Source organism: Hypomesus nipponensis, chromosome 7, assembly GCF_054491055.1.
Source record: "Hypomesus nipponensis isolate SF chromosome 7, ASM5449105v1, whole genome shotgun sequence".
Lineage (NCBI taxonomy): Eukaryota > Metazoa > Chordata > Actinopteri > Osmeriformes > Osmeridae > Hypomesus > Hypomesus nipponensis.
In genome coordinates this window covers 11602501-11618165 of record NC_140367.1, presented here as the reverse complement: position 1 = coordinate 11618165, position 15665 = coordinate 11602501, and the positions used below count along the sequence as shown (strand labels likewise).

Here is a 15665-nt window from a genome sequence, read left to right as displayed (position 1 = left end):
AATTAGCTTCACTCAGATACCAGCAATGCACACACCACAGACAGACACAGGCGCTCGTGCACGCGCACACGTGTAGTCACACACAAACGCAGACCACACACACACACAAGTTTGTTTCACTATCGTAGTGAGGACCTGCAATTCAGTTCCATTCACAATCGTGTCAACCTAATCCCTTACCTTAACCTTTCATATAATTCTGACCCTTATACAAATTCTATCATTAACCCCATGCTTCCTCAGTTGACTATCCATGTGGGGACTCGGTGCTCACAATGCTAGTAAAACTTGATCTTGAACACACACACACACGCGGTCAGAAGTGAATCTAAACCTCTGTATTGCCAGCACAGCCCTAGTATTTCATACAGTGCTCCTATCAGCTCCTGTCTGCAGTGTGGCAAGGCAGAACACCACTGAGCCCGGGCTACTGTAGTAGCAACTGCTATACTCTGCCTGCTCCTGTGATCTTACTGCACGCACGCACGCACGCACGCTCATGCTTTGCCCTTCCGTCCTCTCTCACACACCGGCACACACACACACCCACACAAACGCGGACACACACGACTGCACGCGCTCAGTCTTTGCCTTTCTCCCTCTCTCACACACTTGCACCATTACACACGCACACACACACACCCACACGCACACACACACACACAGCCACACTCCCCTTGTAATGCAGCCAGTCTGGGTAATGTGTTTGACATTTCCAATATGTGCGTCTGCGAGGTAGGGGAAGGAACAATAACAGCTGTGTCGGAGTGTGGAGGACGTCGGGATCAGATGTGTCCACTGATCCGTTATGAAACATTGTTTTTCCGCGTCGCCCTCAGAGATACGGTTCTCTTTTGTCACGGTGTCGCTAAATCCATCGAAGCCTTCTCAAAGCTGTGTGTTTTGTGTGTGTTTGTGTGTGTGTGCCCCCCCCACCCCCCACAAGTAGGGGGTCTGTACGTGTACAAACATACGTGCACATGTAGATATGGGTACATGGGCACACTGTGTGTGTGTGTGTGTGATAGTGTGTGTATTTGTGGGCGAGTGTGGATGTGTGGGTATCGTTCATTGTGTGGATGTGTGTGCGTGTGAGAGACAAGTGTGTGTGTGTGTGTGTTAGGTCCCAGGGAATGGATTCTTTTGTGTGATGCTGGGATCCGACACTTGGTGTCTGCATTGTGTTTGCTGCTCCTGTCGAATGTCGTGAATTCCCATCAGGATCTGGAAGGCTGCTCTCATGATGGTGGTGGAGAACACGCTATCATCACCGAACAATGTCTGTGGATGATGCGCACATAAATGACAAAAGTCGAGACTGACGCCTGGTGAATTGCGTTTCGTCTGTGCCAGCATGTGGGCTTGAGCGTGGGGTGTCAGTGGGTGTTTGTGTGTTATCTCCTCACGTTAGTGTGCGAGCGGGGGAAAATGAAAGTGTTGTCGTGTTACAAGATGATCAAAGTAGCTAGCGAGCAGCTGTAACAGGGTTAGCCCACGTAGGGATGTGTGCTCAGATGAGAGGAGAGCCCAGCGGTGCGCCTTGGGGGCGGAGCCGGCTCGTGCTCTCACAGGTGGAGATGTTAGCGTGCAACATGTCGCGTTAGCATGTAGCATCGTGCTCCAGCGTTCAGCCTCTTCCTGTCTCATCAGCTTTGCTCTCAGGGGTATCAGCCTATCAGAGGCTCACCTGTCTGCCTGCTCGCTTGTGTCCTGGGTCGCTGACAACGTTCTCTTTGTTCGCTCTCTCGCCCTTCGTTGTTTCCCCAGCTCTAGTGTTTGCCTATCGTTGACCTTTTCGGACTTCTTCCCCTCTATCCTTTGCGTCACTTCCTTATCTAAGACCATTCCTTTTCCCTGCACCTCTCCGTGCTTCTTTTCTCTCCCTTACTCTGTTTCCTTCCATCCCTCCTTCTTCTTCAACTACTTTAGTGAGATTTATTTTTCTCTCTCCCCCCCTCTCTCTCTCCCTCTCTCTCTCTTTCCCTCCCTCCCTCCCTCCCCCCTCTCTCTCTCCCTTTCTTTCCCTCCTTCCCTCCCTCCCTCCTTCCCTTCTTCCATCCCCCCCCCCCCTCTCTCTCTCTCTCTCTCTCTCTCACAGTACAGTAGAGAGCAGGCCGGTGAGAGCCCGGTCCGGGCAGATGATGTTAGATTGATGGCCGTGCTCCTCTCTCCCGGTAAAGACCTGGGCGGTCTCCCCTCATTCAGCCAGCGGCCACGCCACCCGTTAAACCTCTGAGAGGAGGATGACAAACGGCCGGGGCCGTTACCTGCATGGGGATCAGCTAGGCCCCGTGCATTCAACCTGCATTCAGGAGAGCGAATGAGAGATTGATATCAACAGGGGGGGCGGCTGGAAGTGCTGTGTTAAAGGTCACTCACAGACACGGTACTCACACACACACACACACACAAAGTACACACACACAGACACAGTACACACACACGGACACACAGACACAGTACACACACACACACACACTCACAGTACTCACACACATACGTGCACAATACACACAAACACACACATATTCACAGTACTCACACACACATTCCAGTCAGTGGAATCTGTCTCACACACACACACATACATCCACAGTGCACACACACAGGCACACAACCACACAGGCAAACAAATATACACACTCACATACGGCAATCCTCATGCATTTCTTACGCACTTTCTGTTGAAGGTGTTTTGGGTTTAATGGGAAAAGCACTACAGTGAATCCAGTTGGAAGAGATTATCTCTGTTGGAAGGTTGTGTTCAGAGGTTCTGTTAGGTTCTTCTTTCTCTCTTTCGCTCCCTCACATCTCTCCCTCATTCCATTTCAATCCCCCCCTCATGCCGTTTCTCTCTCTCTCTCTTCCTTTCCTCGAGCGACGTACTCCTTTAAGGAGATCATAAACAGAATGCCTTTTTGCCTGAAACCCTAATTTTCCCGTTATGCCCTCTGGCAACATACGGTGTGCTTCCTTCAAAGCAGACTCATTTCCTGCCAGGGTCTGAAACATCGTTCCTCCCTTTCACTCCCTCTTTTTTTCTTTCCACCCTCTCTCTTTCTTTTTCTCTTCCCTCTCACTTTCCTCCTTCTCTCACCCTTGTCTCCCTGCACTTCTGTAACTCTCCCTCCACCTCTCTCTCTCTCTCTCTGTCTCTCTCTCTCTCTCTGTCTCTCTCTCTCTCTCTTTCTCTCTCTCTCTCTCTTTCTCTCTCTCTCTCTCTCTCTCTCTCTCTCTCTCTCTCTCTCTCTCTCTCTCTCTCTCTCTCTTTCTCTCTCTCTCTCTCTCTCTCTCTCTCTCTCTCTCTCTCTCTCTCTCTCTCTCTCTCTCTCTCTCTCTCTCTCTCTCTCTCACACCCTCTATGTCGTTCTCTTCTTTCACCATCCCTCTCTCATACTCGCATTCTGTTCACACACACTGAAACGCACCCTTTCATTAGCAACGACGTCCTCCCCCAGTCTCACATTAAGCCTGCAGCATCAGCTCACTGCGCCGCGTGTTCGTGCCACACAGTGAAAACACGCCGCAATCAATCCCGCGGGCGGCGGCGCCTTCGCACGCTCTCCCGGAGGAAGCCGACGTGGCGACGCATTGGACGGGGTTACAAAAAAGGGGTTCTCCGTTGAGTCGTATTGACTCTCTCATGTGGCTGTGGCCCGTCTAGAGAGTGAAGGTGCTTGTGCTCATTGAGCGTTCGGGGAAATGACTGACTGCAAATGTCAAAGTGCACCGCGCTCTTTCGCGCACGGCCGTGACGTGAACGCACACACGTGCACTTCGTCAGAGCTGGGGGATGAAGGAGGAGATGTCTCCCGAGAGCAGCGTCGTCTCAGTGTCATCTCAACGCTTTCTCCGAGGATGACTTAAGCGTCTGAACACCCACGCAGTCGGCGGCAAAACGTCTGGCGGCGGCGCGCTCCATCTCCTGAACGCGTCGCGTTTAGCGAAGGGGAAATGCTCGCGTCCCATTGGCTTCGAGCCTCCAGCAAACCTGCTCGCATGTGATCTCTTCCTTAAGACTGTCATGTCTGCAGGTCTACTGAATTCACCTCATCCGGTGTGTCAGAATACCAAACTCAGCCAACAGACCGACTTCAAAGGGATTTGCTTCATCGTGCTATTTAGAATTCCGTTTTTGTCTCCCCTGAATGACTCCAGCTCCGATTCTACCTTTCATTTTGTTTGTGTCTTGTTGTGTGGGTTTGAGCATGTCATTTCATTTCCTGCGGTTGCATTTGTCTGCGTTCCTGCGTTGGTGTGCGACTCCGCATCAGGGTGTGTCTATCTCTGCACTGCATGTGCCTCCCCGTGTGTGTGTGTGTGTGTGCGTGTGTTTACGTGTGTGTATTCATCCCTACGCGTGTGTCCACGCCCGCCTGTGCGCGCGCGCATGTATGCCGCTGCGGTGTGCGTCTGTGTGTGTGTGTGCACGCAGCCAAGCAAAGGAAAACAAAAGCTGTTTGCCTGTTGTTTTTTGGAGGACTTCAGTCCTACCCTGCCACTGCGGAGCTGAAAAGTGTGCCGCGCTGTTTGCCCGGTGTCTAATTGGGAGATCCGGGAGAGAGTGTGTCAGACTGCGAGCAGACGGAGGGAGCAGAACAGAGGAGGAGAAAGAGGGGAGAGCAGTAAACGGGTAATGATGCTTTAATGAGAATCTGTCTCAGGCGGGGGGGATGGGGGGGGGGGGGGGGAGGCGGCGCTGCACGTCTCCTCTTCTTCACTTCTACGTTCTTTTCAGCCCCTCCCCCTCTGCTTTTCCTTCCCCCGCGATCCCCGCCCCTCTCCCTCTACCCCCCTTTACTTTTCCTCCTCTCCTCCCGTCCTCTCTTCTATTGTTTCCTGCCCTCCCCTTCCCTCCCTGCCCCAGCCATCGTCGCCCCTCTTTTCTCCTGTCCTCGCCCCTTCCTCTCTTTTCCTCTCTTCTCCCCTTCCTCTCCTCTCCTTTCCTCCTCTCCCCTTCCTCCTCCTCTTCTCTTCCTCTACTCTCTTTTCCTCCCCTCCTCTTCCTCTCGTTGCCTCTTTCTGCTCTCCTCTTCCTCTGCTCTCTTTTCTTCACCTCCTCTTCCTCTCCCCTCCCTCTCCTCTCCCCTCCCTCTCCTCTCCTCCCCTACCTCTCCACTCCTCCTCTTCCTCTCCCCTCCCTCTCCTCTCCTCCCCTCCCCTCCCCTCCCCTCCCCTCCCCTCCCCTCCCCTCCCCTCCCCTCCCCTCCCCTCCCCTCCCCTCCCCTCCCCTCCCCTCCCCTCCCCTCCCCTCCCTCTCCTCTCCTCTCTGTACTCTCCTCTCCTCCCCTTCCCTCCTCAGCCATGCCACTTCTAAATCACATATTGCCCTTTGTTCCTCAACAACGGTACACTAAAACCGCGAGATCCAACACATGGCGAAGAGAGAAAACCACAGGGTCCATTGTTGGCTTCTCGTGTGCGTGTACACACTTTATATGACCCTATTGTAGGACGGGAAAGTGCCTCCGCTGAGCCCGGCTGAGCTGAATTGTTTATCTACAGGCTGTGGACACACACACACACACACACGCACACACACCAGAGTACAGCCCCTACTCAAACACACACACGCTTAGGTGACAATGACCATTTACACCGTTTTATTCCAGTAAGCCTTTCCTAAATACACACACACACACACACATACACGCACTACAACATCAACCCACACACCGAGTCCCACGCACACAATCAATCACAGCCTCGGACAGGAGCCCCAGTCAGTGGACGTGAACGCAGTCACCCAGACACAGACCCAGCCGTGTGCTATTCGTGTGGGGAGAGACGAGGCTTTCGAGCGAGTGGTCTCCGGTATCTCCCGATACTTAATCGCTCCACCAAAAACACCCATCCCTCCGTTCCCCACAAACGCTCTTCATCAATTCAATCCTTTCATCTTGTTCTCATCACGCCCCGCCTCATCCAGCACCGCTCTCTTCCTCACGCACACACTCATGTCTCACACACACACACCCCTCCCACTCACCCTCTCGGCCGACTGCGAGGTGCCGAAGAAGATGGGGATGAAGGCCAGCCAGATGATGCAGGTGGTGTACATGGTGAAGCCGATGGGCTTGGCCTCGTTGAAGGTCTCGGGCACGCCGCGGGTCTTGATGGCGTACACGGTGCACGTGACCATCAGCAGGATGGAGTATCCCAGTGAGCAGATGAGCGACAGGTCGGAGATGTCGCACTTGAGCACGCCGCGCGCCTCCGCCGGATCCTGCGTGCGCTGCTCGCCGTAGTCCACGACCGTGTGCGGCGGGTCGGCGGCGAACCACGCGAACACGCCGAGCAGCTGCACGGAGATGAGCGAGGAGGTGATGGCGAGCTGCGACGCCGGCGAGATAAAGCGCGGCGCCGTCACCGACTTCTGGCCCTGCTCGAAGATGCGGTGGATGCGGTTGGTCTTGGTGAGCAGCGCCGCGTAGCTGAAGCACATGCCCAGGCCCAGGAAGACGCGGCGCAGCGAGCACACGCCCACGTCGGGCGCGGCGATCATCGGGAAGGTGATGGCGTAGCACAGGAAGATGCCCGTCAGCAGCACGTAGCTCATCTCGCGGCCCGACGCCCGCACGATGGGCGTGTCGTTGTGGCGCACGAAGGTGACCACCACGAAGGTGGTGGCCACGATGCCCAGGACGGAGATGAAGACGGGCACCGCGGCCCACGGGGAGTGCCACTCGAGCTTGACGACGGGGATGGGCTGGCAGGCGGTGCGGTTGCGGTCTGGCCGCTGCTCGTACGGGCACAGCTCGCAGAGGAACTCGCCGGCCTGGTAGTGGTAGCCCTCGCAGCGCTCGCAGTGCCAGCAGCACGCCACGCCCTTCACCACCTTCTTGCGCTCGCCCGGGCGGCACGGCACGCTGCACACCGACGCCGGGAGGGAGGGGTCGCCCGAGCGCCACCGCATGGCCTCCACCTGGGGGGGGGGGGAGGGTGGACAGAAGAGAGAAGAAGAGATGAGGAGGGGCTGGAGATGGCTGAGATGGGTCGGCTTTGAAAGTGGTGGCGCCGCACGTTCTCTGTAATGAAAGGATGGATTTGCCGTAAAAAAAAAATATATATATATATATATGTACGGTATATGTGTAAAAAGTGATTCCTCCCAGCTAAGTCATTTTTTGACATACAAGGTTGAGTTCTTAGGGCACTGGATCAATTCCCATTTTCAATGACAACGACAGTAACACACCATTGTTTTTATTACACGTCAAATCCAACATTTCCTGTTTTTTGGAGACGACGACGCCAATTCAATTCTGCCGCTGAATACATGGACACAGTTCTGGAGTCGGATTCTCACTGTCCTTGGACCAGGGGCTGGACAGTCCGTGTGAGACCGGAGAACAGGGGGCACCTGCTCCTTCACTCCAGCACCCTGTATGAGCGAAGCTAGTTCAGGCACGGCACTCGGGCAGAGCGCGCCATATCACCCATCGCCGTGCTCTCGGCCCATAGGCTTAGCTCGATAGGCGGCGCTATAAAGTCGCACACACCCGTCCTCGATGACCTTTGTGTTCTGCGCTGCTGCCACCCACCTCCATCCCCTTCTCCCCATGTTGTCTGTCTGTTCTCCCCATGGGTGATTTAACTTGTTGCTCCCTGCCTCATGTCATGCATGCTGCAGTGAAGGCAGGGAGCGCTTCCCCGTGTACATCCATTCCGCCAATGTTAAACCATTTGTCACGTTTATGAATAAAGGGTGAAATCAATCACGCGAGTGTCTTGACTGAACGGCTCATCTGAACATTGGGGGGCTACGGGGCGGGGGAGGGGACAATTAGCACAAGCTGGATTTCTGCTGCCCCCTTGTAAGGCAGAGAAAATGTTGGAGTGAAGTCAAAGTGGCTGGCGCCATTTAAATTGTAATCAGATCTGGCGATATAGGACACCTGTGTGTGTGTGCGTGTGTGTGTGTGTGTGTGTGTGTGCGTGAGCATGCAAGTGTGTGCACGTGTGTGTGTTCCTGGTGTGTGTGCCTGTGTGTGTGTGTGTTTGCATGTCTGAGGACTAAGTCTCAGAGGTTTATGCATTAACAAGGGCAGGCGAGATGCTCAATATGAAACTCTACCGAGGCACAGGCCCCTACTCATCATACGTACAGTTCAGGGATCAGTTTGTGTTTTCGGTTAAACTGCACATGCCCCAGTCAAAAGGGTCTAGCGACGCGCCTGGCTGAGGGGGCTCGATAAATGGAGCTGGTCTCTATTTTCTCTCACACGGACACAAGAACCAGTCCGGCAGAACCAAACGAGAACAATCCGTCTGGCTCCGGAATGATCTGCCAAGAGACCGTACATACAAAAGTAGAGAATTTGTTGATTTATCAACGCTGGGTCCAACTTCACAAGCCGGCCAAACGTCATGGTACAAGATTGTTGAGTCGTCGTTCCTCTGGCTGTGGCTGAGGTCGTTTCCTGTGCTGTTTGTTATTTTGTGTATGTTTTATTTCATTTTTGTTTTATTTCATTTTGCCCTTCTGTTTGTTGGTTCTCTTTGCATCGCTGGGCAGAAGCTTGTGCCTAAACGCCAACCGCCGCTCATAAATAACGCGCTCTCCCAAACAAATTACAGTGAGGAGCGGGCCTCGCCTGCCTTTAATTACCCTGCAGAAGAAGAAAAGAATGCTAGACCCCCCTCTGAAGCCTGCCACTAATGAGACGCATCGGGCCCATGTTTGAAAAAGCATGTCAGGTCAAATTTAAGTGTGTCCGGATAACATTGACCTGAGGGGTGGGATGTGGCAGGGGGGAAGCTTATGACGGCTAAACAACGAGCATTCGATTGCGTATGCAGATAACAGCGACGTCATGCTGCAGAAGCAGCGAAACAGTGCGGCGCGGGGGAAAAGCAGAAGCCATGTGACACTCTCTCTCAACTTTGTGAACACATACACACACCGTCTCTCTGACTCTGACACACACGCACACACACAAGCTTCCACACGCACACACACACACACACAACTGAACCGGCCTGATTTATTCCCCCTAGAGAACGCTTAGTCTACCTGTTGTTTTGTATCATAGCGTGTGTACATGTTCTCTCTCTCTGAGTGTGTGTGATTTATTTCTGTGTGTGTGTATGTGTACGTATGGTTCCTCAGTCAGTCAGGCAGCAAGCATTACTTTCCCATTAGTCTCCTCATCTTCCCTCCTGCCGGCTAATGAAGTCCTGAGTGTATACCCTTCACTAACCAATGAAAACGCCTGAGGTGTGTGTGGGCGCGCCCGCCCCCCCCCGCGGGCGTGTGTACGCACACAAGCTCACAAACACAAAAACAACTCAGGGACATCCGTGAGAAGATTGACCCCAATTAGCTAAGAAGATGCTAGGAGCTGGGGAAAGCCAAGTCCCACCAGCCTCACCACCAGCCTCTCTCTGTCCCACCAGCCTCACCACCAGCCTCTCTCTGTCCCACCAGCCTTTCTCTGTCCCACCAGCCTCTCTCTCTGTCTCTCCAGCCTCTTTCTGTCCCACCAGCCTCTTTCTGTCCCAACAGCCTCTCTCTATGTCTCGTCCTCGTTCCCGCCTGACATTGATTCAACCAGAGAAGAAGTACCCACCCCCCACGCCCCCCCCCCCAAGCACAGAAAAGCCTTTCCACCGTTCTGTGTTCATAGATAGCTCCTTATACCCAAAATGTTCACCCAATCATTGTACATCATTCTTTCCGACTTTTCCTACTGGCTCCACGTTGAGTCCAACACAGACACCGTGCAGATGTTGAACGTGCAGCGCTGTGCCCTCAGAGACAGGTTGAAGGTGGCCCTTACGTCCAGGTGAAGCTTGTTGGTCCAAGTTCCGATGACGCGGTACTCGGCGGTGGAGCGGTTGGTGATCTGGTACTGGAAGATGTCGTAGCGGCCGGGGGCGTCGCCGTTCTCGTTGAACACCACCGGCGTCCCGGCGCTTCCTGTAAGACAGAGACATTAGCAGAGAGAGAGAGAGAGAGAGAGAGAGAGAGAGAGAGAGAGAGAGAGAGAGAGAAGAGAGAGAGAGAGAGAGAGAGAGAGAGAGAGAGAGAGAGAGACGATAGCAGAGAAAGAGAGAGAGACGATAGCAGAGAGAGAGAGAGAGACATTAGTAGAGAAAGAGAGAAAGAGAGAGAGAAAGACGTTAGCAGAGAGAGAGAGAGGTTAGTATAGAGACATAGAGAGACGTTAGTAGAGATAGAGAGAGAATGTCAGACGTTAGTAGAGACAGAGAGAGAGAGAGAGAGAGAGAGAGAGAGAGAGAGAGAGAGAGAGACAGAGAGAGAGAGAGAGAGAGAGAGGAGAGAGAGAAACGTTAGCGAAGCGGCCTCTCGTGAGGGGGGGGGGCGTTATCAAAATTCCCGTCTGGGTTTTTTTGTGAGCCTGAGCCGTCTGATGGTATGTTCTCTTTGGGAGGTGACGGGAGGAGAACGAGGGAGAGAGAGAGAGAGAGAGAGAGAGAGAGAGAGAGAGGTGGAGGGAGAGATACAGAAGTGAGTGCAGGGAGACAAGGGTGAGAGAAGGAGGAAAGGGAAGAGGGAAGAGAAAAAGAAAGAGGGAGGGTGGAAAGAGAGAGGACAAGGGAGGGGATGAAGAGGAGAGTGGTTGACAGATGCATTGTGCAGCGTGAGGTAATGAACGAGGAGCACTCTTGTGGGGCAGAGCAAACCCATTACCCAGGATCCCTGCACACACACGCGCGTCATGCATGATTCATAGACAAACCCCTACACACACACACACGCACACTGTGTCCGGGCTGGGCCAGCCAGGTACCAAGTCTACAGCGCAGTCTCATCCACTCCCGGTCAGCACCATGGAGAGCACCGCTGGGCTCTGCAGCAGGATCAGACCAGCTCTCCAGGTCAGCACCATGGAGAGCACCCCTCATCTTGGCAGAAACGAAGCATAGGCACACCCAGAGGAAACATTTCTGTCCTGCCAACCTGGCGGTCGTGAGACTGCCTGAATTCTCTCCCCTCTGTCCGCCTCTTCTCTGGAATGTTCCACCCCACAGACAGCCGGCTTCGGTCACATAAAAAAAAGAGACGTCAAAAAGGCCCATGGATGCCGACGCGTAGCTTTCGCACATCCTCAGTTCGCGGGCCGCGTAACCTCGACGACCAAACGTAAACTCTCCTGATTGGACTCCCTCTACGTGACCCTGCACACCCCAGTCACCTGGGTGTGGGTATTATCGGACGACTTAGCAGCCTTGCCCTCTGAATGCTCTTCCCACGATACCCAGGTCCTCAGCTTGGCTTGGCTTCAGCAGTGTTAATCGAGTGAGTCTACAACCCAGGGGCCAGGGGTAAAGCTATTCCCAAACCAAACACACACACGCACTCCCACACACACCAAAATAAACACGTAGCTCAGCGACAGACTGCCTAGAGAGAACAGAGTACCAGATCTGCACAGGGGCTCCGGTTCATTCCAAACGGATCCCCTTTCATGGATCAGAACCCATCTCCAACTGTGATCTGGGCCCGGGTCCAGACGCCAGGCCACGGTGTCGAAAGCGTGCTGAAAGTGAGAGGGTTTGGTAGGATAAGCTGAGCTTCCCCTGTAACCTAGACCCTGGCTAGAAGGCAGGGATGCAGGCCAAGGCGGGGAGACGTGGGGTTCCACCCACCATCCCCCAGGGCCTGGTTCTGGATCAGTTCACTTGGTAAGCAAACCTGAACCCTGGACGGCGGGGAATGGATCCAAAACTGACATGAGATCGGAGTCCACAGGGGGACCTGGGAATGCTGCTGAGAGATAAACACTGCAGTGCCTGCCAAGGCTGAGAGTCAGGGAGAGGAAGAGAGGGAGAGAGAGAGAGAGAGAGAGAGAGAGACAGAGAGAGAGAGAGAAAGAGAGAGAGAGACAGAGAGACAGAGAGAGAGAGAGAGAGAGAAAGAGAGAGAGAGATATATAGAGAGAGAGAGAGACAGAGAGAGAGAGAGAGAGAGAGAGAGAGAGAGAGAGAGAGAGAGAGAGAGAGAGAGAGAGAGAGAGAGAGAGAGAGGGAGGTCCAAAGTTTCAGAAGTTTCCAATTAGTGACAGATCTGCTCGCTGTTATGACAGTGAAATGCAAAAACAACACAGTGACTCAAACACGCCGGTGTATGCTGCTGTGTGTGTGTGTGTGTGTGTCGTGTGTGCAAGCGCTTGTCTGTTAGGATCTGTCAGGCCCGTTCATTCACAGCAGGAGCTAAAGAAAAAGGGACAGCAAAAGAGAGAGAGCGAGAGGTAAACAAAAGAAAGACAAGAGAAAGAGCTATAAGGATTCCAGCCCATGAGCTGCTACATCAATTAGACGGTAACCCACGGTAATTAGGAGGTAACCCACCTCCACCCCACCCCCCCCCCTTCAGCCTGCCCGACCAAACAGTCACTAGTGTCACTCTCCCACCCTCAGTTTATTGTTGTTCTTACGCTCTTATTTTGACATTAAAGTCCTCAAATTTAAAGATGAGAAAAAAAATTACTTCGGTTTTTCTCTGCTGTTGTGCTTAGCGTCAGGATCATTTACCAGACTTCTTCTATCCAAAGCGACATACAAATAGTGCATGTAGAAGGTCCGGCAGAATAGCCCGGGTCTGGAAGTGGAGGGTCCCAGCCAACTGACGAGGACTGAGCTGTCACACCGAACCCTTTACACATCGTTTATGGTGCATTGCAGGAGCACACATTCTGGAAACCGATAAGAAAGTGGGCTGAAGGGGGGATTCTGTCATCCAAAAATGGGACACTAAAAAGCGCTTTCATGCCTCGTAGCGCGTGTGGATGGAGATCAGTGGCGGGTGAGATCCGCGTGAGGTCTTCCGCCTGCGGTATCTCCGCGGCAGCGCCACGCGCCGCCGTCGGTTTGATTGTCCCCCGCCACGTCTCACCCCCGCCACGTCCCACCCCCGCACGTCCCACCCCCCTAGGCCCTTAGCGTGGCCTAGCTCCCCTTCCCAACTATCCTTCCGCTCATCCTCCCACCACCCTCGTTCACGGCGCATCCAGCTCCTGCCCTACTCGGTTGGTGCCTTGTACGAGCAGAGATGAAGTGTGTGTGTGTGTGTGTGTGGGGGGGGGGGGGAGGAGGGGGGGAGGGCACAGACAGACGTACGAGAGCTAATGGGGGTAGATGACGTGGCTTCGAACGGGGCCCCTCCAAATCCAAGAGGCCCTCACTCCGAGGTTGAGTGAAGCTGCCCCCGCCCTCCGTCCCCCCCGCACTCCCACACCCCCTCACACGCCACTAATGAGCAGGAGAGAACGAGAGAGAGGAAAAAGTCACTTCACAGAGCTATTGTTTCCGAAAAACTGCCACACATCTCTGTCTCCCTCCCTCCCTTTTTCTCTCCCTCCCTTTTTCTCTCTCTCTCTCTCTCTCTCTCTCTCTCTCTCTCTCTCTCTCTCTCTCTCTCTCTCTCTCTCTCTCTCTCTCTCTCTCTCCCCTTCTCCCTCTCTCTCCCTCTCTCTTTCTCTCTCCCTCCCTCTCCCTCTTCCTCGCTCATTCGCTCTCTCTGCACCCTGACTTCTACATTATCGACAGACAAACTTTGATGCCAAGGCCCTCCTTGAGCGAGGGTGTGGAGCACTAAAACTCGGGACAACTTTTGTCTAGACTGCGTTTCTGACTCACCGCTGCACAATCGGAAATCTCTGCTGTCGGTTTCATTATCATGTCTGTGTCTGTGCGTGTGTGTGCGGAAGAGAGTGTGTGGTTGCATGCGTAATGTCTGCATTACGGCAGTATTACTGCGTGTAAACGAACCGTGCGGTATCGACGGCGTATGGATTAACTGAGCGCTAATCCTCCAATGGCTAACGGATAGCTTTTCGGCTAGGGAGAATGCCAGTGTGTGCGTGTGTGTGCACGAGTAGAGTTGCAATAGAGCGCAGAGACAGGTGTGGAGATTCCTATCTAAAGGAACTCATCTACGGGAGGTAGATTTCGGTTCGGAGAGTTCTAGATCATTGGTGCTTCCCACGCACGTCCGTCTGTATGTTTGTTTGTCTTTCCGTCCCCTCCGACAGACTGTGTCTGCTGGCCTGTTGCAGGGGTCAGTCGTGAGTCAGTCCAGAGACATGTGAAGCAGTAGAAGGGCCCACAGCAGATTACAAGTCATTGTTTCTCCCTCTCTCTCTCTCTCTCTCTCTCTCTCTCTCTCTCTCTCTCTCTCTCTCTCTCTCTCTCTCTCGCTCTCTCTCTCACCTTCCCTCACTGTCTATGGATCGCAGGCCAAAGATTCAGCTCCAAACATTGAGATCCAAATATTTCTGAAAATGTTTCATTTCTCTGCCCTCAGATGCCTCAAATTACGCAATTAACAAACAAAGCAATAGAGAAAGAGAGAGAGAGAGAGAGAGAGAGAGAGAGAGAGAGAGAGAGAGAGAGAGAGAGAGAGAGAGAGAGAGAGAGAGAGAGAGAGAGAGAGAGAGAGAGAGAGAGAGAGAGAGAGAGAGACGTAATTAGGCTGAGTCAAGGGTGGGCATCCCTCAGCCCTGTAGCATTGACACTGCAAAAATGAAGCGTTACTTAACATCTTGTTCAGGTTGCTCTAGCAAACAATAGAAGTGAAAGACCGCATAACATGGCACATCACAACAAACTGTGTCACAGCTGTCACACCTGTACCATTTCAGTAGAATTGGTAAGGGACGCAAGCCGCATAAAAAAGAAGTACAAAAATTGAACGACAAGGTCGAGTTTACGCAGGTGAAGTTTATCCTCTCCCTGTTCTACTCCATGCTAATTAGCATTAGCTAGCTCCAGTCAACGGCGGCCATCTTGTCTGGAGCGACTACCACCATGCCCGGCGGCGATGACTCATGACGAGAGCTGCCTTGATCGCAGCTCGGTGGTTCAGCCTGAGGGCCTAATTGATTCACCCTCTGCCCCCCTCTGCCCCCCTCTGCCCCCCTCTGCCCCCCTCTGCCCCCCTCTGCCCCCCTCTGCCCCCCTCTGCCCCCCTCTACCCCATACATGAGAGGAGAAGGGAGGAAGGCCAAACCTGACCACCAAGACGCGTGAGGTCCAGAGGAGGTAACGAAAATAGAAGTACATTTGAGGAGAAGCTCACAGCTGGCATATGTACATCTCTCTCTGTCTCCCTCTCTATCTCTGTCCCCTTCCTCCCTCCCCCCCTCCCCCCATCCCTCCCTCCCTCCATCCCTCCCCCCATCCCTCCCTCCCTCCCTCCCCTCGAGGTCGAGATGGACCACAACTGCCTCGCCACGAAACAGAAGCCATCTCACAAAGAGAAGGCGCGCTCTCACTCGCCCATTTCCAAGTCCACATAGCGCTGCATGTCTCAGTCCTGCCGGGGCTATTACAGGCAGCCATCTTCCTTCATTCCCGCCTTCCTTGTTCCCCATTCCCTTCTTCCTCCACACAAAGGAACGTCCCCAGACGTTGAAATGAACTCCAAGAAGACAGAACTGTGATGCCAATCAAATACAGATTGTTCAGCTCCTGAACAATAGCAGCTCTATTAGCTTGATGGGCACAGCGCCGCAGAGACAAAGCTCTAATCGCATGACTCATCCCAGAAACAAGAACCGGGGTATGGGGAGACACCGAGAAGGAAAAACTGTCTTCCTAACGTTTGTTCCGGATGATTGACGCATCCCACTACGATTCTTTCCGGCGTTTTCCCGCCCACGTGGGTAGGGTGATGTGGAGGTCTAGGCTCATAGGCA

General features: G+C 53.5%; 1 protein-coding gene across 1 annotated transcript in view; it reads right to left on the bottom strand.

Moving 5' to 3' along the window:
• Nucleotides 1-15665, bottom strand: part of grm8a (glutamate receptor, metabotropic 8a) — a 133870-nt gene that overhangs the window by 8075 nt on the left and 110130 nt on the right. The window contains exons 7-8 of the mRNA XM_084702027.1: nucleotides 9783-9922; nucleotides 5990-6925 (exon numbers count right to left, since the gene is read on the bottom strand). Coding sequence (XP_084558153.1) covers nucleotides 5990-6925; nucleotides 9783-9922 — 1076 coding nt within the window. The remainder of the gene's footprint in view (nucleotides 1-5989; nucleotides 6926-9782; nucleotides 9923-15665) is intronic.